General features: G+C 49.8%; 1 protein-coding gene across 1 annotated transcript in view; it reads left to right on the top strand.

Annotated features, from left to right (window-relative positions):
- Window positions 1-22,571, top strand: part of PTPN4 (protein tyrosine phosphatase non-receptor type 4) — a 74,760-nt gene that overhangs the window by 15,734 nt on the left and 36,455 nt on the right. Inside the window, exons 2-11 of the mRNA XM_069732655.1 lie at window positions 3,369-3,523; window positions 5,526-5,633; window positions 5,721-5,763; window positions 6,102-6,180; window positions 6,640-6,684; window positions 6,882-6,934; window positions 7,409-7,529; window positions 8,205-8,292; window positions 14,005-14,093; window positions 19,132-19,195. Coding sequence (XP_069588756.1) covers window positions 3,386-3,523; window positions 5,526-5,633; window positions 5,721-5,763; window positions 6,102-6,180; window positions 6,640-6,684; window positions 6,882-6,934; window positions 7,409-7,529; window positions 8,205-8,292; window positions 14,005-14,093; window positions 19,132-19,195 — 828 coding nt within the window. The 5' untranslated portion in view covers window positions 3,369-3,385. The remainder of the gene's footprint in view (window positions 1-3,368; window positions 3,524-5,525; window positions 5,634-5,720; window positions 5,764-6,101; window positions 6,181-6,639; window positions 6,685-6,881; window positions 6,935-7,408; window positions 7,530-8,204; window positions 8,293-14,004; window positions 14,094-19,131; window positions 19,196-22,571) is intronic.

The raw sequence follows: 22,571 nt of genomic DNA, 5'->3' as shown, positions 1-22,571 counted from the left end.
TACACGGGAGCGAGTAACTGTGCGCCCGGAGCCGGCCACCGCGCCACTTGTATCGGCCATTTGTCAGTGGTGTCTAGATGACCCATTTGCTTTTCTGGACATTTTACACCTTTTTTTTCTCTGGGGACTTGTTGCTTTGTGATTACAAGTTTCATAATTTCAGGAGGAAACAATTCTTATAAATGTAGAAACTTCCCTGCGTTGTCGTCTGTGCGGCCGGGAAGCCACCGACGTCTTGTATGGAGCCTTCACCGCGATGGATGGAGGTCGGGTCATTATTAGGATTTCTGCCTCCTGTTTTGCAGACAAAGCCCTGATTAATAAATGTGCATATGCCATGTAATTAACCCACCTAACGAGCTTTCCTTCATCAGCTGTCAGTGTGATGTCGCCATACCCGTCTGCGCCCAGGAGCGGTGGGCAGCGCTGGGCCATGGATGTGGTGGGCCTCCATAGACTTGGTGATGTAGACATTAATGCAGGTACAGCAGGCATCCAAATGATATAATGGGAAAGTAGAGTGTTAGTCTGATTATTGGGGGTGACCCCTGGATCGCGGGGGTCTCCGCACCGGTGTACAGCGGCTCCCTTCTGCTTCTCCTTCTAGACCTGTTCACACCATGTAACCCTCCACCTGTGCAGCCACATGACAGACGGGGACATCACTAGCATCTAATATATATATAAGACCGTGTGATCAGCTTCTAAATCACCGCCACTTGGGGTCTTCTGCTGGGGTCCGGGTTGTGTCAGACAGGACCCCCGGGATTCTGGGACATGACGGCTCTGCACACCGGTGATAGAAGGATCAATGACGTCTGGAGTAACACCACACGTAGGGACATTTACAGTAAAGGGTTATTAACGTCAAAGATCATCTGTCCACAGGAAAGGTGACCACCATCTCATCAGTGGGGGGGGTCCAACCACAGGGATAATGAGTGCAGGGCCCTGACTCTACTCATTGTCTACAGCTCTGCCTGACTCGGCATCTTACAGCTCTGTCCTTGGGTTTGGTGGTGGTCACAGTGTTTGAACCCCACCAATCCCCAAATTGTTGCCTCTATTGGACAGTGTTGGGAATCGCCATTTAATGCTCTTATTTTGGGATTATGCTCTTTTCTCTTAATTAGTGATGCATCTTGAGCAGTACCGTTAATCTGTTGCATATATACGAGTCTATAGGTAATGCTGAGGGTTGTGAGGTGAAGGACGCAGGGTAATCGTGCAGATATCGGCATCTGATGAGCTTTCCTGTAATTCAGGACTCCAGACTTGTGCATCAATCTTGCGTTTGGCTGCTTTGTTTGGTCAGTTTTATGTGTAGCTGTGATGTTAGATTAAAATTTGCACCTTTGAGTTCGTTGTATCCCCGTGAGCATGTAACCGGCGTCCCTGCGAGCGTGTATCCAGCATCCCTGCAAGTATGAATCCAGCGTCCCTGCAAGTATGAATCCAGCGTCCCTGCAAGTATGTATCCAGCGTCCCCGCGAGCGTGTATCCAGCGTCCCTGCAAGTATGTATCCGGCGTCCCTGCGATCATGTATCCGGCGTCCCTGCGATCATGTATCCGGCGTCCCTGCGATCATGTATCCGGCGTCCCTGCGAGCGTGTATCCAGCGTCCCAGCGATCATGTATCCGGCGTCCCTGCGAGCATGTATCCAGCGTCCCTGCGATCATGTATCCGGCGTCCCTGCGATCATGTATCCAGCGTCCCTGCGATCATGTATCTGGCGTCCCTGCGATCATGTATCTGGCGTCCCTGCGATCATGTATCCGGCGTCCCTGCGATCATGTATCCGGCGTTCCCGCAACCATGTATCCAGCGTCCCTGCGATCATGTATCCAGCGTCCCTGCTATCATGTATCCAGCGTCCCTGCTATCATGTATCCAGCGTCCCTGTGATCATGTATCTAGCGTCCCTGCGAGCATGTATCCAGCGTTCCCGCAACCATGTATCCAGCTTCCCTGCAATCATATATCCAGCGTCCCTGTGAGCATATATCTGGTGTTCCCGCAACCATGTATTCAGCGTCCCTGCGATCATGTATCCAGCGTCCCTGCGATCATGTATCCAGCGTCCCTGCGATCATGTATCCAGCGTCCCTGCGATCATGTATCCAGCGTCCCTGCGATCATGTATCCAGCGTCCCTGCGATCATGTATCCAGCGTCCCTGCGATCATGTATCCAGCGTCCCTGCGATCATGTATCCAGCGTCCCTGCAATCATATATCCAGCGTCCCTGTGAGCATATATCTGGTGTTCCTGCAACCATGTATCCAGCGTCCCTGCGATCATGTATCCAGCGTCCCTGCGATCATGTATCCAGCGTCCCTGCGATCGTGTATCCAGCGTCCCTGCGATCGTGTATCCAGCGTCCCTTCGAGCATGTATCCAGCATCCCTTGAGCATGTAACCGCGTCCCCGCGAGCGTGTATCCGGCGTCCCCTCGAGCGTGTACCCGGCGTCCCCTCGAGCGTGTATCCGGCGTGCCCTCGAGCGTGTATCCGTCGTCCCCGCGAGCGTGTATCCGGCGTCCCCTCGAGCGTGTATCCGTCGTCCCCTCGAGCGTGTACCCGGCGTCCCCTCGAGCGTGTACCCGGCGTCCCCTCGAGCGTGTACCCGGCGTCCCCTCGAGCGTGTATCCGTCGTCCCCGCGAGCGTGTATCCGGCGTCCCCTCGAGCGTGTATCCGTCGTCCCCTCGAGCGTGTACCCGGCGTCCCCTCGAGCGTGTACCCGGCGTCCCCTCGAGCGTGTATCCGGCGTGCCCTCGAGCGTGTATCCGTCGTCCCCGCGAGCGTGTATCCGGCGTCCCCTCGAGCGTGTATCCGTCGTCCCCTCGAGCGTGTACCCGGCGTCCCCTCGAGCGTGTACCCGGCGTCCCCTCGAGCGTGTACCCGGCGTCCCCTCGAGCGTGTATCCGGCGTCCCCGCGAGCGTGTATCCGGCGTCCCCGCGAGCGTGTATCCGGCGTCCCCGCGAGCGTGTATCCGGCGTCCCCGCGAGCGTGTATCCGGCGTCCCCGCGAGCGTGTATCCGGCGTCCCCGCGAGCGTGTATCCGGCGTCCCCTCGAGCGTGTATCCGGCGTCCCCTCGAGCGTGTATCCGGCGTCCCCGCGAGCGTGTATCCGGCATCCCCGCGAGCGTGTATCCGGCGTCCCCTCGAGCGTGTATCCGGCGTCCCCTCGAGCGTGTATCCGGCGTCCCCGCGAGCGTGTATCCGGCGTCCACATCTCCCGTTTCCCTGCGTGTGGTCTGCTCGTGTGCTTTTATCCTGCCACCCCGTTCCTTTTCTTGCCGTGCAGTGAATCGTGATCCGCAATGGTGGTGACCACGCGTTTTCTGCCTCTTCTTCTCTCCGCAGACTTTGTGTGGACAGTAATGAGCGCACGTTTCCGATTGCCTGCCGGCAGAACCTACAATGTACGAGCATCGGAGCAGGCGCGAGACAGACAGAGCACAGAGGTGGTGTGCAATATCCTGCTGCTGGATAACAGTGTGCAAGCTTTCCGTGTAAATGTAAGTAACCCGCTTGGTGTGCTGCGCCGTCCTCGTGTATCCGCAGCCGGACACCACCGGTCTGCGCCATCCTGGACGGCTATCTGCTCTGTAGGATGGAACCTCTGCAGCTTTCTGGGGGGGATTCATCCTCACTAGCTGCATTTTTTTTTTCTGTCAGAAAGTCATGGCTGGTGAACTTCTCCGCTATAACTTGGGCTAGTTTCTGGCGTTTGCTTAGTCTGCCTTTATCAGAGTCAGTAATAACGTGGCCTTGAGCGTGAGCAGCGCCGTGGTGGGCTTCGTCATCCAGCTGCTGCTGGTTACAATTCTTTTCATTCTGATTTTAAAAAGAAACAACGTTTCATAAATGTCTCAATCAGAATTCCTTATTAACCCTGTCCTGACCGGGCCAATTGTATGTTTTGCGCTATTTTTTTCCCTCCCTGTTTTCAGAGAGCCGTAACGTTATCACTTGTACGTGCACATCGGCAAACGAGGGCATTCACTGTACCGTGCACATCGCCATACGAGGGCATTCAGTGTACCGTACACATCGCCATAAGTGGGCATTCACTGTACCGTGCACATAGGCAAACGAGGGCATTCACTGTACCGTGCACATAGCCAAACGAGGGCATTCACTGTACCGTACACATGCCATACGTGGGCATTTACTGTACTGTACACATGGCCATACGTGGGCATTCACTGTACCGTGCACATCGCCATACGAGGGCATTCAGTGTACCGTACACATCGCCATAAGTGGGCATTCACTGTACCGTGCACATAGGCAAACGAGGGCATTCACTGTACCGTACACATGCCATACGTGGGCATTTACTGTACTGTACACATGGCCATACGTGGGCATTTACTTTACCGTACACATGGCCATACGTGGGCATTCACTTTACCGTACACATGGCCATACGTGGGCATTCACTTTACCGTACACATCGCCATACGTGGGCATTCACTTTACCTTGTAGGGAGGGGATGAGCCTCATGAAGGAGGAGGAGGGGCCTTAGTAGGAAGAAGGGGGTGGGCCTCAGGGAGGGGCACTAGCCTCAGTAAGGAGGAGGAGGGGCCTTAGTAGAGAGTGGGTGAGCCTCATGGGAGGAGGGGCCTTAGTAGGAAGGAGGAGGGGCCTTAGTAGGAAGGAGGGGGTGGGCTTCAGGGAGGAGGAGAGGCCTTAGTAGGGAGGGGGTGAGCCTCATGGAGGAGGAGGGGCCTTAGTAGGAAGGAGGAGGGGCCTTAGTAGGGAGGGGGTGAGCCTCATGGAGGAGGAGGGGCCTTAGTAGGAAGGAGGGGATGGGCCTCAGGGAGGAGGAGGGGCCTTAGTAGGAAGGAGGAGGGGCCTTAGTAGGGAGGGGGTGAGCCTCATGGAGGAGGAGGGGCCTTAGTAGGAAGGAGGGGGTTGGCCTCAGGGAGGAGGAGGGGCCTTAGTAGGGAGGGGGTGAGCCGTAGAAAGGGGGTGAGCCGTAGAAAGGAGGGGCTTTAGTAGGGAGGGGGTGAGCCTCAGGAAGGAGGGGCCTTAGTAGGGAGGGGGTGAGCCTCAGGAAGGGGGAGGGGCATGAGCCTCAGAAAGGAGGAGGGGCCGTAGTAGAGAGGGGGTGAGCCTTAGGAAGGAGTGTCTTTATTAGAGGGGGGTGAGCCTCAGGAAGGAGGAGTGTCCTTATTAGAGGGGGGTGTGCCTCAGGAAGGAGGAGGGACCTTAGTAGGAGGGGCATGAGCCTCAGGAAGGGGGAGGAGCCTTAGTAGGAGGGGCATGAGCCACAGGGAGGAGGAGGGGCCTGGTTGTTGCACTTCCTGACCTCCATGAATGGCCTGTGATAATCCTGGGCAGCCGTTCCTGGCCCCGGGTTGCTGATGTGGGGGTAGGCCGTCGTGTGCCTGGATTCCCCCTTTCTTCTGCCTCCTGTAGACCTGCCGCTGTCTCTCCGCAGCCTCAGGGTGGGCTGCAGTGGTCCATGCCGGAGCTTTCCATGGATTTGTGGCCTCGTTTGTGTCTTTCAGAAGCACGACCATGGACAAGCTCTGCTAGACTCGGTCTTCAGGTTCCTGGATCTGACGGAGAGAGACTACTTCGGACTGCAGCTGGCCGACGACTCCTGCGACAACCCGGTAAGGCTTCTGAGGTAAGGGCGGCGGCCATCACACCGTCCAGGGGTCCCGTCTGATTGTTCTTCTGGTTCCTTTTCTTGTGCACAGAGGTGGCTGGACCCGAATAAACCCGTCAGGAAGCAGCTGAAAAGTGAGTCCAGAGATTGTCCCGAATCTAGTCCCTTTTCCACTATTGCTGTCAGTGAATAGAAACATGATTGACATTGAGTCCCGCGTACCAAGGTGATGGACAATGCACAATCACTTGTAGTGTCAGCACAGCGGACGCTCCTGTCCTGCCATCACTGACCCATTGTAACAGATTCTCAGCTGTGAGAAGGTTAGAAATGGATGGAACAGGAGAATGATGATTTCCAGTGACAATGAAATGTGCGCTGCACTACGTGTGATAATGCAGAGTGCAATGTGCGCCAGATCCCAGCATCACATCCTGATTTGCCGAGCGCTCACCCCGTCTCATCCTTGCAGGGGGGTCTCCGCACAGCCTGAGCTTCAGAGTCAAGTTTTTTGTGTCTGATCCCAACAAGTTACAGGAGGAGTACACAAGGTAGGGGTCATTCCCTCCTACTACAAGTAAGGATCTAAGAAAAAAGGAAAAGTTCTGCAACTTTCTAATGTATCTGCGCTTATTTCACTTCCATATCAAGATCTCTGCTTGCTGATTTCCAATGAAACCTGCCCTGATAATGTCCAATGGGCCCAGTGCAATGAATCCTCCGCTGTGTCAAACCCTGATGCCTGTGCTTCCATTCAGCAACAGCAAGCACAGATCTTGAAAATAGGAATTGTTACTTTTTCCTTATAATTAAGATTTACTGGCCTCCACTTTCACCAAGACCCTTTAAGAGGTTGTTAGGGTGGGAGTTGAATGTGGCCACAATGCAGCGGTGTTGGGTGGCAGGCGGCATTTATCTGAAAAATTGTCACATTCGATTGCTGAAATAATTGTCGGATAGAAAAAAACAAATGAGCGATTCCTGCGTCACCCACGTCTCTCCTCTTCCAGATATCAGTACTTCCTGCAGATAAAACAGGATATTCTGACCGGGAGGTAAGTGACCGGGGGTCTTCTGTATTCTCACCAGCCCTATCAGTGCACACATCCTAGCAGTGGCATCGCTGCAGCTCTGGGTGTGACTGGAGTGTGTGGGTGCAGAGTATCGGTGGACTCGCCATCATTGATCATTCCTGTGCTGTGATACATACAGAGATCGTTATACTGTACCTCACTGTCTTCTGGTCTTGCAGGCTGCCCTGCCCGTACAATACTGCCGCCCTGCTGGCTTCTTATGCAGTGCAGTGTGAGTATTACTGCCAGATTGGGCTTTGGGAGTGATCTTAAAGGGGTTGTCCAGACAACAAAATAAACATGAATGTGCTTTAAACAGTAAGTTATGTATCGTCTTAATATAGTTAATGTATGACCGGTGTTAGGAGAGGTATCTGCCACTGGCTGCAGCAGAGCCGCTCACAGTCAAGTGCTCTGCCCACACATAAACCATGCTGTGCAAGAAGAGGACCAAGCCAGCCCCCTTCTGTGTCACATCCAGACACACCGAGGCCTGGCCAGTCCCCGCACACAGCACCCATGATGACAAAGGCGCAGAGAAGCCTGGACCTGAGCGGAGCCTGATGGCCGGATACCTGGCGAAATAAATCTCCAGTAACTTTATAAAGCTCATCTATGTATATTTGTGGCACGACAGCCCCTTTAATTACCTGCCTTATTCTGTGTTATTCACATTTGATTAATCATATTTTCTCTATCTAAAAAGCTGAAATTGGAGACTACAGTCATTCGGAGCATCTGCCGGGATACCTTGTCGACTTCTCCTTTGTCCCCAGCCAACCTCTGGACTTCGAGAAGGAGATTGCTAAACTGCATCAGCAGCACAGGTGAGACCCTCCTCTCCGGGGCTCTGCCGGTCCCCTCCTCTCCGGGGCTCTGCCGGTCCCCTCCTCTCCGGGGCTCTGCCGGTCCCCTCCTCTCCGGGGCTCTTGCCCGTCCCCTCCTCTCCGGGGCTCTTGCCCGTCCCCTCCTCTCCTGGGCTCTTGCCCGTCCCCTCCTCTCCGGGGCTCTTGCCCGTCCCCTCCTCTCCGGGGCTCTTGCCCGTCCCCACCTCTCCGGGGCTCTTGCCCGTCCCCTCCTCTCCGGGGCTCTTGCCCGTCCCCTCCTCTCCGGGGCTCTTGCCCGTCCCCTCCTCTCCGGGGCTCTTGCCCGTCCCCTCCTCTCCGGGGCTCTTGCCCGTCCCCTCCTCTCCGGGGCTCTTGCCCGTCCCCTCCTCTCCGGGGCTCTTGCCCGTCCCCTCCTCTCCGGGGCTCTTGCCCGTCCCCTCTTCTCCGGGGCTCTGCCCGTTCCCTTCTCATATTGTCGTCCAAGTGGCGTCACAAGAAGTTGTCAGATTTCATATGTGAAGTCAGATCTCTGAATCACTGATTTGCCCACATGGTAATCAGGACTGAGGGGTCCGTAATCTCCAACTCCACAGCTCTGATACTGATCCAATTCACAGAACAGCACTGCTCTCTAAAAGCAGATTTCATATTTTCCCTTTTTTTATATTTTTTTAGTGGCTTATCTCCAGCGGATTCAGAATTCAGCTACCTAAACACTGCCCGCACCTTGGAGCTGTATGGCGTGGAACTGCACTATGCACGGGTAAGCGATCGTATGTGATGGGTCGTTATGCATACTGAGATTCATCCTGTATTATACTCCACAGCTGCGCTCACTATTCTGCTGGTGCAGTCACTGTGTACATACATTACATTACTGATCCTGAGTTACATCCTGTATTATACCCCAGAGCTGCACTCACTATTCTGCTGGTGCAGTCACTGTGTACATACATTACATTACTGATCCTGAGTTACCTCCTGTATTATATCCCAGAGCTGCACTCACTATTCTGCTGGTGCAGTCACTGTGTACATACATTACATTACTGATCCTGAGTTACCTCCTGTATTATATCCCAGAGCTGCACTCACTATTCTGCTGGTGCAGTCACTGTGTACATACATTACATTACTGATCCTGAGTTACATCCTGTATTATACTCCAGAGCTGCACTCACTATTCTGCTGGTGCAGTCACTGTGTACATACATTACATTACTGATCCTGAGTTACCTCCTGTATTATGCTCCAGAACTGCACTCACTATTCTGCTGGTGCAGTCACTGTGTACCTACATTACTGATCCTGAGTTACCTCCTGTATTATACCCCAGAGCTGCACTCACTATTCTGCTGGTGCAGTCACTGTGTACATACATTACATTACTGATCCTGAGTTACCTCCTGTATTATACCCCAGAGCTGCACTCACTATTCTGCTGGTGCAGTCACTGTGTACATACATTACATTACTGATCCTGAGTTACATCCTGTATTATACCCCAGAGCTGCACTCACTATTCTGCTGGTGCAGTCACTGTGTACATACATTACTGATCCTGAGTTACATCCTGTATTATACTCCAGAACTGCACTCACTATTCTGCTGGTGCAGTCACTGTGTACATACATTACATTACTGATCCTGAGTTACATCCTGTATTATACTCCAGAGCTGCACTCACTATTCTGCTGGTGCAGTCACTGTGTACATACATTACATTACTGATCCTGAGTTACCTCCTGAATTATACCCCAGAGCTGCACTCACTATTCTGCTGGTGCAGTCACTGTGTACATACATTACATTACTGATCCTGAGTTACATCCTGTATTATACCCCAGAGCTGCACTCACTATTCTGCTGGTGCAGTCACTGTGTACATACATTACTGATCCTGAGTTACATCCTGTATTATACCCCAGAGCTGCACTCACTATTCTGCTGGTGCAGTCACTGTGTACATATATTACATTACTGATCCTGAGTTACATCCTGTATTATACTCCAGAGCTGCACTCACTATTCTGCTGGTGCAGTCACTGTGTACATACAGTGGGGCAAAAAAGTATTTAGTCAGTCAGCAATAGTGCAAGTTCCACCACTTAAAAAGATGAGAGGCGTCTGTAATTTACATCATAGGTAGACCTCAACTATGGGAGACAAACTGAGAAAAAAAATCCAGAAAATCACATTGTCTGTTTTTTTTAACAATTTATTTGCATATTATGGTGGAAAATAAGTATTTGGTCAGAAACAAACAATCAAGATTTCTGGCTCTCACAGACCTGTAACTTCTTCTTTAAGAGTCTCCTCTTTCCTCCACTCATTACCTGTAGTAATGGCACCTGTTTAAACTTGTTATCAGTATAAAAAGACACCTGTGCACACCCTCAAACAGTCTGACTCCAAACTCCACTATGGTGAAGACCAAAGAGCTGTCAAAGGACACCAGAAACAAAATTGTAGCCCTGCACCAGGCTGGGAAGACTGAATCTGCAATAGCCAACCAGCTTGGAGTGAAGAAATCAACAGTGGGAGCAATAATTAGAAAATGGAAGACATACAAGACCACTGATAATCTCCCTCGATCTGGGGCTCCACGCAAAATCCCACCCCGTGGGGTCAGAATGATCACAAGAACGGTGAGCAAAAATCCCAGAACCACGCGGCGGGACCTAGTGAATGAACTGCAGAGAGCTGGGACCAATGTAACAAGGCCTACCATAATTAACACACTACGCCACCATGGACTCAGATCCTGCAGTGCCAGACGTGTCCCACTGCTTAAGCCAGTACATGTCCGGGCCCGTCTGAAGTTTGCTAGAGAGCATTTGGATGATCCAGAGGAGTTTTGGGAGAATGTCCTATGGTCTGATGAAACCAAACTGGAACTGTTTGGTAGAAACACAACTTGTCGTGTTTGGAGGAAAAAGAATACTGAGTTGCATCCATCAAACACCATACCTACTGTAAAGCATGGTGGTGGAAACATCATGCTTTGGGGCTGTTTCTCTGCAAAGGGGCCAGGACGACTGATCCGGGTACATGAAAGAATGAATGGGGCCATGTATCGTGAGATTTTGAGTGCAAACCTCCTTTCATCAGCAAGGGCATTGAAGATGAAACCTGGCTGGGTCTTTCAACATGACAATGATCCAAAGCACACCGCCAGGGCAACGAAGGAGTGGCTTCGTAAGAAGCATTTCAAGGTCCTGGAGTGGCCTAGCCAGTCTCCAGATCTCAACCCTATAGAAAACCTTTGGAGGGAGTTGAAAGTCCGTGTTGCCAAGCGAAAAGCCAAAAACATCACTGCTCTAGAGGAGATCTGCATGGAGGAATGGGCCAACATACCAACAACAGTGTGTGGCAACCTTGTGAAGACTTACAGAAAACGTTTGACCTCTGTCATTGCCAACAAAGGATATATTACAAAGTATTGAGATGAAATTTTGTTTCTGACCAAATACTTATTTTCCACAATAATATGCAAATAAATTGTTAAAAAAACAGACAATGTGATTTTCTGGATTTTTTTTTCTCAGTTTGTCTCCCATAGTTGAGGTCTACCTATGATGTAAATTACAGACGCCTCTCATCTTTTTAAGTGGTGGAACTTGCACTATTGCTGACTGACTAAATACTTTTTTGCCCCACTGTACATTACATTACTGATCCTGAGTTACCTCCTGTATTATACCCCAGAGCTGCACTCACTATTCTGCTGGTGCAGTCACTGTGTACACACATTACATTACTGATCCTGAGTTACATCCTGTATTATACCCCAGAGCTGCACTCACTATTCTGCTGGTGCAGTCACTGTGTACATACATTACATTACTGATCCTGAGTTACATCCTGTATTATACTCCAGAGCTGCACTCACTATTCTGCTGGTGCAGTCACTGTGTACATACATTACATTACTGATCCTGAGTTACATCCGGTATTATACTCCAGAGCTGCACTCACTATTCTGCTGGTGCAGTCACTGTGTACATACATTACATTACTGATCCTGAGTTACATCCTGTATTATACCCCAGAGCTGCACTCACTATTCTGCTGGTGCACTCACTGTGTACATACATTACTGATCCTGAGTTACATCCTGTATTATACCCCAGAGCTGCACTCACTATTCTGCTGGTGCAGTCACTGTGTACATACATTACATTACTGATCCTGAGTTACATCCTGTATTATACTCCAGAGCTGCACTCACTGTTCTGGCCATTTTTAGGTTGCTTTTTCAGTGTTTGTTGTGAAGATTGCACTTTCCAGAATGAGTCACTATCGCAGTCTGTGCAGACCCTGATTTCCTGGTTATGGGGTCACTCGGGGGTTTGCACATGCCAGGGCCACTGTGTTGTGTCTATGATTCTACTTGATCACTTATTATCTGGTTTTCCTATTTCTTGACCTCTCGCATTGATGTTTCCTGGTCGTACAAGTGTTTCCTTCCTGCAGTTTCTCTTCCCTCCGCCAGTGAATGAATGAGTCGCGTCGCTGTCACCGGGATCCTCCTTTGTATTGTTTACCGCACGTTAGATCGGTCTTCAGCCATGTGGTCACTGCTCTCCCCAGTGCAGGTCGCGCTGTTTATGGCGCCGACGCTTTGCCCATTACTCATATTATACTCTATTTACTCCTCCTCCTCCAGTAATTAGCGGAAAATTTCCAGTGGAAATCCACCGCTGGAGCCGCAATAACGCAGCTGCCTCCTCTCACTGCGGCAGTGTATAATGCTGTCATGTGTCGGAGTATTTCCTCTTGATCAGTCACCAGCAAAAGTGTGCGGTCATTACAAAGAACCTGTGTGTATGAAGGAACGACAGCTCTGGAGTATAATGCAGGATGTAACTCAGGATCAGTAATGTATGTACACAGTGAGTGCACCAGCAGAGTAGTGAGTGCAGCTCTCGGGTATAATGCAGGATATAACTCAGGATCAGTAATGTAATGTATGTACATAGTGACTGCACCAGCAGAATAGTGAGTGCAGCTCTGGAGTATAATACAGGAGGTAATTCAGGATCAGTAATGTAATGTATGTACACAGTGACTACACCAGCAGAATAGTGAGCACAGCTGTGGAGTATAATACAGGATGTAACTGAGGATCATTAATGTAATGTATGTACATAGTGACTGCACCAGCAGAATAGTGAGTGCAGCTCTGGGGTATAATACAGGATGTAACTCAGGATCAGTAATGTATGTACACAGTGACTGCACCAGCAGAATAGTGAGTGCAGCTCTGGGGTATAATACAGGATGTAACTCAGGATCAGTAATGTAATGTATGTACACAGTGACTGCACCAGCAGAATAGTGAGTGCAGCTCTGGAGTATAATACAGGATGTAACTCAGGATCAGTAATGTAATGTATGTACACAGTGACTGCACCAGCAGAATAGTGAGTGCAGCTCTGGGGTATAATACAGGAGGTAACTCAGGATCAGTAATGTATGTACACAGTGACTGCACCAGCAGAATAGTGAGTGCAGCTCTGGGGTATAATACAGGAGGTAACTCAGGATCAGTAATGTAATGTATGTACACAGTGACTGCACCAGCAGAATAGTGAGTGCAGCTCTGGGGTATAATACAGGAGGTAACTCCGGATCAGTAATGTATGTACACAGTGACTGCACCAGCAGAATAGTGAGTGCAGCTCTGGGGTATAATACAGGAGGTAACTCAGGATCAGTAATGTAATGTATGTACACAGTGACAGCACCCGCTGAATAGTGAGTGCAGCTCTGGGGTATAATACAGGATGTAACTCAGGATCAGTAATGTAATGTATGTACATAGTGACTGCACCAGCAGAATAGTGAGTGCAGCTCTGGAGTATAATACAGGATGTAACTCAGGATCAGTAATGTATGTACACAGTGACTGCACCAGCAGAATAGTGAGTGCAGCTCTGGGGTATAATACAGGAGGTAACTCAGTATCACTAATGTAATGTATGTACACAGTGACTGCACCAGCAGAATAATGAGTGCAGCTCTGGGGTATAATCCAGTGGGATTTTGCTATTTTGAGTGTAGAAGATCTTCTCACTTTCGCCCTCTTATTAGTGTTTCTGATTTGCTGGTGTGAGTTGTGACCCTTTCTCTCAGGACATACAGAGGGTAGGTGATAACTTGCTGGTCACTTGGTGTCCGGCTCCTGTGACCTGCACTGATCTGTAAAACGAGGCACTTTTATCCCTTTTTACAAAATGTAGCTGCAGGTTGGACACCCGACCACTGATCCATTCATTCTCTATGAGGCTGCTGGAAACAGCTGAGTGCAGCGCCCCCTTAGGGAATGATCGGAGCTGCAGTCGGTCGTGTGCACTTCTGCTTTGTTCTGTAACGGGGAACGATAGTGGTTTGCGGTGGGATCCACCGATCGATAAGTGATCACCGGAGAACCCTTTACATTCTTTTAACTTGTTTTATTTTATTGTTGCAGGATCAAAGCAATAATGAAATCCTGATTGGTGTTATGTCGGGCGGCATCGTCATTTACAAAAACACGGTGCGGATTAATGCATTTCCATGGTAAGAGCTGGTTTTCCCCTATGTAATATTTCCTTCTTTCCACTGGACCCATTTACACGTTTCTGCACATGATGAGCGCCGGCGTACGACTAGACACGTGTTCAGGGCGGCATTAAATGTCAGTGGTCACTGTATGAGGTCTCTGTACAGTTTGCCCACATGGCGGCACAGCCTGACTTTACATGAGGGGTGTGCGGCACAATGACCCTCTCTACTGATGGCTGCATTACTTACATGAGGGGTGTGCGGCACAATGATCCTCTCTCCTGATGGCTGCATTACTTACATGAGGGGTGTGCGGCACAATGATCCTCTCTCCTGATGGCTGCATTACTTACATGAGGGGTGTGCGGCACAATGATTCTCTCTCCCGATGGCTGCATTACTTACATGAGGAGTGTGCGGCACAATGATCCTCTCTCCTGATGGCTGCATTACTTACATGAGGGGTGTGCGGCACAATGATCCTCCCTCCTGATGGCTGCATTACTTACATGAGGAGTGTGCGGCACAATGATCCTCTCTCCTGATGGCTGCATTACTTACATGAGGGGTGTGCGGCACAATGACCCTCTCTCCTGATGGCTGCATTACTTACATGAGGAGTGTGCGGCACAATGACCCTCTCTCCTGATGGCTGCATTACTTACATGAGGGGTGTGCGGCACAATGACCCTCTCTCCTTATGGCTGCATTACTTACATGAGGGGTGTGCGGCACAATGATTCTCTCTCCTGATGGCTGCATTACTTACATGAGGAGTGTGCAGCACAATGACCCTCTCTCCTGATGGCTGCATTACTTACATGATGGGTGTGCGGCACAATGATCCTCTCTCCTGATGGCTGCATTACTTACATGAGGGGTGTGCGGCACAATGACCCTCTCTCCTGATGGCTGCATTACTTACATGAGGAGTGTGCGGCACAATGATCCTCTCTCCTGATGGCTGCATTACTTACATGAGGAGTGTGCGGCACAATGATCCTCTCTCCTGATGGCTGCATTACTTACATGAGGGGTGTGCGGCACAATGACCCTCTCTCCTGATGGCTGCATTACTTACATGAGAAGTGTGCGGCACAATGATCCTCTCTCCTGATGGCTGCATTACTTACATGAGGAGTGTGCGGCACAATGATCCTCTCTCCTGATGGCTGCATTACTTACATGAGGAGTGTGCGGCACAATGATCCTCTCTCCTGATGGCTGCATTACTTACATGAGGGGTGTGCGGCACAATGACCCTCTCTCCTGATGGCTGCATTACTTACATGAGGAGTGTGCGGCACAATGATCCTCTCTCCTGATGGCTGCATTACTTACATGAGGGGTGTGCGGCACAATGACCCTCTCTCCTGATGGCTGCATTACTTACATGAGGAGTGTGCGGCACAATGACCCTCTCTCCTGATGGCTGCATTACTTACATGAGGAGTGTGCGGCACAATGATCCTCTCTCCTGATGGCTGCATTACTTACATGAGGGGTGTGCGGCACAATGATCCTCTCTCCTGATGGCTGCATTACTTACATGAGGGGTGTGCGGCACAATGACCCTCTCTCCTGATGGCTGCATTACTTACATGAGGGGTGTGCGGCACAATGATCCTCTCTCCTGATGGCTGCATTACTTACATGAGGGGTGTGCGGCACAATGACCCTCTCTCCTGATGGCTGCATTACTTACATGAGGGGTGTGCGGCACAATGACCCTCTCTCCTGATGGCTGCATTACTTACATGAGGGGTGTGCGGCACAATGATCCTCTCTCCTGATGGCTGCATTACTTACATGAGGGGTGTGCGGCACAATGATCCTCTCTCCTGATGGCTGCATTACTTACATGAGGAGTGTGCGGCACAATGATCCTCTCTCCTGATGGCTGCATTACTTACATGAGGGGTGTGCGGCACAATGATCCTCTCTCCTGATGGCTGCATTACTTACATGAGGGGTGTGCGGCACAATGATTCTCTCTCCTGATGGCTGCATTACTTACATGATGGGTGTGCGGCACAATGATCCTCTCTCCTGATGGCTGCATTACTTACATGAGGAGTGTGCGGCACAATGATCCTCTCTCCTGATGGCTGCATTACTTACATGAGGGGTGTGCGGCACAATGATCCTCTCTCCTGATGGCTGCATTACTTACATGAGGGGTGTGCGGCACAATGACCCTCTCTCCTGATGGCTGCATTACTTACATGAGGAGTGTGCGGCACAATGACCCTCTCTCCTTATGGCTGCATTACTTACATGAGGGGTGTGCGGCACAATGATTCTCTCTCCTGATGGCTGCATTACTTACATGAGGGGTGTGCGGCACAATGACCCTCTCTCCTGATGGCTGCATTACTTACATGATGGGTGTGCGGCACAATGATCCTCTCTCCTGATGGCTGCATTACTTACATGAGGGGTGTGCGGCACAATGATCCTCTCTCCTGATGGCTGCATTACTTACATGAGGAGTGTGCGGCACAATGACCCTCTCTCCTGATGGCTGCATTACTTACATGAGGGGTGTGCGGCACAATGATTCTCTCTCCTGATGGCTGCATTACTTACATGAGGAGTGTGCGGCACAATGACCCTCTCTCCTGATGGCTGCATTACTTACATGATGGGTGTGCGGCACAATGATCCTCTCTCCTGATGGCTGCATTACTTACATGAGGGGTGTGCGGCACAATGACCCTCTCTCCTGATGGCTGCATTACTTACATGAGGAGTGTGCGGCACAATGATCCTCTCTCCTTATGGCTGCATTACTTACATGATGGGTGTGCGGCACAATGATCCTCTCTCCTGATGGCTGCATTACTTACATGAGGGGTGTGCGGCACAATGATCCTCTCTCCTGATGGCTGCATTACTTACATGAGGAGTGTGCGGCACAATGATCCTCTCTCCTTATGGCTGCATTGCTTACATGAGGGGTGTGCGGCACAATGACCCTCTCTCCTGATGGCTGCATTACTTACATGAGGGGTGTGCGGCACAATGATCCTCTCTCCTGATGGCTGCATTACTTACATGAGGAGTGTGCGGCACAATGATCCTCTCTCCTGATGGCTGCATTACTTACATGAGGGGTGTGCGGCACAATGATCCTCTCTCCTGATGGCTGCATTACTTACATGAGGAGTGTGCGGCACAATGATCCTCTCTCCTTATGGCTGCATTACTTACATGATGGGTGTGCGGCACAATGATCCTCTCTCCTGATGGCTGCATTACTTACATGAGGGGTGTGCGGCACAATGATCCTCTCTCCTGATGGCTGCATTACTTACATGAGGAGTGTGCGGCACAATGATCCTCTCTCCTTATGGCTGCATTGCTTACATGAGGGGTGTGCGGCACAATGACCCTCTCTCCTGATGGCTGCATTACTTACATGAGGGGTGTGCGGCACAATGATCCTCTCTCCTGATGGCTGCATTACTTACATGAGGAGTGTGCGGCACAATGATCCTCTCTCCTGATGGCTGCATTACTTACATGAGGGGTGTGCGGCACAATGATCCTCTCTCCTGATGGCTGCATTACTTACATGAGGGGTGTGCGGCACAATGATCCTCTCTCCTGATGGCTGCATTACTTACATGAGGAGTGTGCGGCACAATGATCCTCTCTCCTGATGGCTGCATTACTTACATGAGGAGTGTGCGGCACAATGATCCTCTCTCCTGATGGCTGCATTACTTACATGAGGGGTGTGCGGCACAATGATCCTCTCTCCTGATGGCTGCATTACTTACATGAGGAGTGTGCGGCACAATGATCCTCTCTCCTGATGGCTGCATTACTTACATGAGGGGTGTGCGGCACAATGACCCTCTCTCCTGATGGCTGCATTACTTACATGAGGAGTGTGCGGCACAATGAACCTCTCTCCTGATGGCTGCATTACTTACATGAGGGGTGTGCGGCACAATGATCCTCTCTCCTTATGGCTGCATTACTTACATGAGGGGTGTGCGGCACAATGACCCTCTCTCCTGATGGCTGCATTACTTACATCATTGCTGGTGACTGTCATCCCTATTTGTGATGTCCGTCACTGTGCTCTCTGCTGTTTTCCGACCATGAGACATTAGGGTAAGTTCACACAGGGCTTTTTTGCTGCTTTTTTTTCTGCAGCAAAACCTGATCTTTGCAGGAAAGAAGCTGCGTCCAAAACGCTGGTTTCGGTGCGTTTTTTGTTGCGTGTTTGGTGCGTTTTTCTTTTTTGTCCATGCTAATAATGTCCTTGAATTTTCAGCAGCAAAAACGCAGCAAATAATGATACCTGCGTTTTTGCTGCATTTTTTCACCACCCATTTAAGTCAATAGGTAAAAAATCGCTGAATAAAACGCAGCAAAAACGCTGAAAGAAGTGACATGCTTTGTGTCCAAAAAACGTAGCAAAGCACAAAATATTGATCACACAAAAACCCAATGTGTGCAGGAGATTTCTGAAATCTCATAGGCTTTGCTGGAACTGTAAAAAGCAGCTGTAAATTAGCATAAAAAACGCAGCAAAAATGCTCTGTGTGAACTTATCCTTAATGTGGACGGAAAATAAACGGTCCGCGTTATTTCAGCGTAATAATTGTACAGTTACTTTTCGGTGTCTTCGTATATTTACTGGGTAATGTAAGAAAAGAAGGAAACACTCCTGGAGAATGTTCCTGATCTCGGTGGTCTCCTTCCCGGTGGGATTCCTGGGCAGCCTCTTCTCAGTTGCACACAAGGATATAAATATCCATCTTGCAGAAGTCAGTGAAGGTCACTGAATTCTAGAGGGTCTCTTCAGCTGAAAAATAGGTCAGATGCAAGGGTCCGCACATCTGCCTCCTGCAGTAACCTCGAGGGGGCAACTGAAGCATGAGCGGTCGGTGAACAGGACCACCACCACGAGCAATGCTGGTCCTGCCCTGGGACTATGGGGGTCTCTGAGTTACATCCCCTCTGCTGCCCCCAGAATGTGAAATAGATCCACATAAAATGCCTAGGTGATGGCTGACTGTTCTGTCTTTTTTTCAAGGTTGAAGATCGTAAAGATTTCCTTCAAATGCAAACAGTTTTTCATTCAGCTGAGGAGAGAACTGGTGAGTGATGGCCGACACATCGGGGGCTGTGGATGGAGGCCGGGGGGCTGTGGTTGGAGGCCGGGGGGCTGTGGATGGAGGCCGGGGGGCTGTGGTTGGAGGCCGGGGGGCTGTGGATGGAGGCCGGGGGGCTGTGGTTGGAGGCCGGGGGGCTGTGGATGGAGGCCGGGTGGCTGTGGATGGCGGCCGGGTGGCTGTGGATGGCGGCCGGGGGGCTGTGGACTGAGGCCCGGGGGGCTGTGGACTGAGGCCCGGGGGGCTGTGGACTGAGGCCCGGAGGGCTGAGGCTGGGGGGCTGTGGACGGAGGCGGTGGGGCTGGGGACGGGGGTCGCTGGGGACGGACTAGTCATGTAGTGCCACGTTGCCTCCCTACATCCCCAGCATGTGGTGCCACTTTACCTCTCTACATCCCTAGCATGTAGTGCCACGTTACCTCTTTACATCCCCAGCATGTAGGGCCACGTTACCTCCCTATATCCACAGCATGTAGTGCCACGTTACATCTTTACACCCCCAGCAAGTAGTGCCACGTTACCTCTTTACATCCCCAGCATGTAGTGCCACATTACTTCTTTACATTCCCAGCATGTAGTGCCACTTTACCTCTCTACATCCACAGCATGTAGTGCCACGTTACCTCCCTATATCCCCAGCATGTAGTGCCACGTTACCTCTCTACATCCCCAGCATGTAGTACCACGTTACCTCCCTATATCCCCAGCATGTAGTGCCACGTTACCTCTTTACATCCCCAGCATGTAGTGTCACGTTACTTCTTTACATCCCCAGCATTTAGTGCCACGTTACCTCTTTACATCCACAGCATGTAGTACCACGATACCTCTCTACATCCCCAGCATGTAGTGCCACGTTACATCTTTACACCCCCAGCAAGTAGTGCCACGTTACCTCTTTACATCCGCAGCATGTAGTGCCACATTACTTCTTTACATCCCCAGCATGTAGTGCCACGTTACCTCTTTACATCCCCAGCATGTAGTGCCACGTTACCTCTCTACATCCCCAGCATGTAGTGCCACGTTACCTCCCTATATCCCTAGCATGTAGTGCCACATTACCTCTTTACATCCCCAGCATGTAGTGTCACGTTACTTCTTTACATCCCCAGCATGTAGTGCCATGTTACCTCTTTACATCCACAGCATGTAGTGCCACTTTACCTCTCTACATCCACAGCATGTAGTGCCACTTTACCTCTCTACATCCACAGCATGTAGTGCCACGTTACCTCTTTACATCCCCAGCATGTAGTGCCATGTTACCTCTTTACATCCACAGCATGTAGTGCCACGTTACCTCTTTACATCCCCAGCATGTAGTGCCACGTTACCTCTTTACATCCCCAGCATGTAGTGCCATGTTACCTCTTTACATCCACAGCATGTAGTGCCACTTTACCTCTCTACATCCACAGCATGTAGTGCCACGTTACCTCTTTACATCCCCAGCATGTAGTGCCATGTTACCTCTTTACATCCACAGCATGTAGTGCCACGTTACCTCTTTACATCCCCAGCATGTAGTGCCACTTTACCTCTTTACATCCCCAGCAATGTAGTGCCATGTTACCTCTTTACATCCACAGCATGTCCCGTAATCTGAACGATCGCCATCTGCCCCATTATAGGAGAACTGTTAGGCCGGCTTCACACTTGCGAGTTTTACGGACGTAAGAGCGCAGAAACTACGTCCGTAAAACTCGCAAAAAATACGGCACAATTATTCTCTGCCCCTGCTCCTATCTGCCATATTTTACTGATCAGTATTATACGGCTTTCTACGGCCGTACAAAATCGCATCATGCGTTTGTCACCGTACTGCGCAAGAAATACGCCAATGAAAGTCTATGGAAGCGTGAAAAATATGGATTACACACGGACAAGCAGTGTGACTTGCGAGGAATACGCAGCGCTGTAAGAGAGAAAAGCCGGCAATTCAGTGCGGTGTACAGTAAAATCACACTGACAGCTTCCAGTCCAATAGGTAGAATAAATGTGTACACATAGAATAGGTATATATATATATATATATATATATATATATATATATAATGTCTTCTCTCCATTTTTTTGCAGATTCCACACTACTAATGTTAGTAGTGTGTATCTGCAAAATTTGGCCGTTCTATCTACTAAATTAAAGGGTTAAATGGCGGAAAAAATTGGCGTGGGCTCCCGCACAATTTTCTCCTCCAGAGTAGTAAAGCCAGTGACTGAGGGCAGATATTAATAGCCTGGAGAGGGTCCATGGTTATTGGCCCCCCCCTGGCTAAAAACATCTGCCCCCAGCCACCCCAGAAAAGGCACATCTGGAAGATGCGCCTATTCTGGCACTTGGCCACTCTCTTCCCATTCCCATGTAGCGGTGGGATATGGGGTAATGAAGGGTTAATGTCACCTTGCTATTGTAAGGTGACATTAAGCCAAATTAATAATGGAGAGGCGTCAATTATGACACCTATCCATTATTAATCAAAGGGTTAAATAAAACACAAACACATTATTTAAAATTATTTTAATGAAATAAAAACAATGGTTGTTGGATTATTTTATTCTACGCCCAATCCAGTCACTGAAGACCCTCGTTCTGTAAGTAAAAAAACATCATAAACCAACAATATCCTTACCCTCCGCAGATCTGTAACGTCCAACGATGTAAATCCATCTGAAGGGGTTAAAATATTTTGCAGCCACGAGCTTTGCTAATGCAATGATGCTCATGGTTGCAAAAACCCCGGAAAATGAAGGTAAAGTAGGTCAATGGCGGTGAGGCGCCCTCTGCTGGCTGTTTCTAGATCGTGGGAACTTTCCTAGAAAGCTCCCAGGCTCGAGTTCATATGAGGACAAACAGCAGAGGGCGCCCTCTTATGATCTCGAGCCAGGGAGCTTTCTAGGAAAGTTCCCACGATCTAGGAACAGACAGCAGAGGGCGCCTCACCGCAAATGCAGGTAAATATAGGTCATTGACCTACTTTACCTTCATTTTCCGGGGTTTTTGCAGCCATGAGCATCATTGCATTAGCAAAGCTCGTGGCTGCAAAATATCTTAACCCCTTCAGATGGATTTACATCGTTGGACGTTACAGATCTGCGGAGGGTAAGGATATTGTTGGTTTATTATGTTTTTTTACTTACAGAACGAGGGTCTTCAGTGACTGGATTGGGCGTAGAATAAAATAATCCAACAACCATTGTTTTTATTTCATTAAAATAATTTTAAATAATGTGTTTGTGTTTTATTTAACCCTTTACTAGTATTGGATTAATAATGGATAGGTGTCATAATTGACGCCTCTCCATTATTAATTTGGCTTAATGTCACCTTACAATAGCAAGGTGGCATTAACCCTTCATT

Source organism: Ranitomeya imitator, chromosome 7 (assembly GCF_032444005.1).
Source record: "Ranitomeya imitator isolate aRanImi1 chromosome 7, aRanImi1.pri, whole genome shotgun sequence".
NCBI classification, from domain to species: domain Eukaryota; kingdom Metazoa; phylum Chordata; class Amphibia; order Anura; family Dendrobatidae; genus Ranitomeya; species Ranitomeya imitator.
Note: the sequence above shows the minus strand (reverse complement) of the source record. Positions and strands in the feature narration are given on the sequence as shown.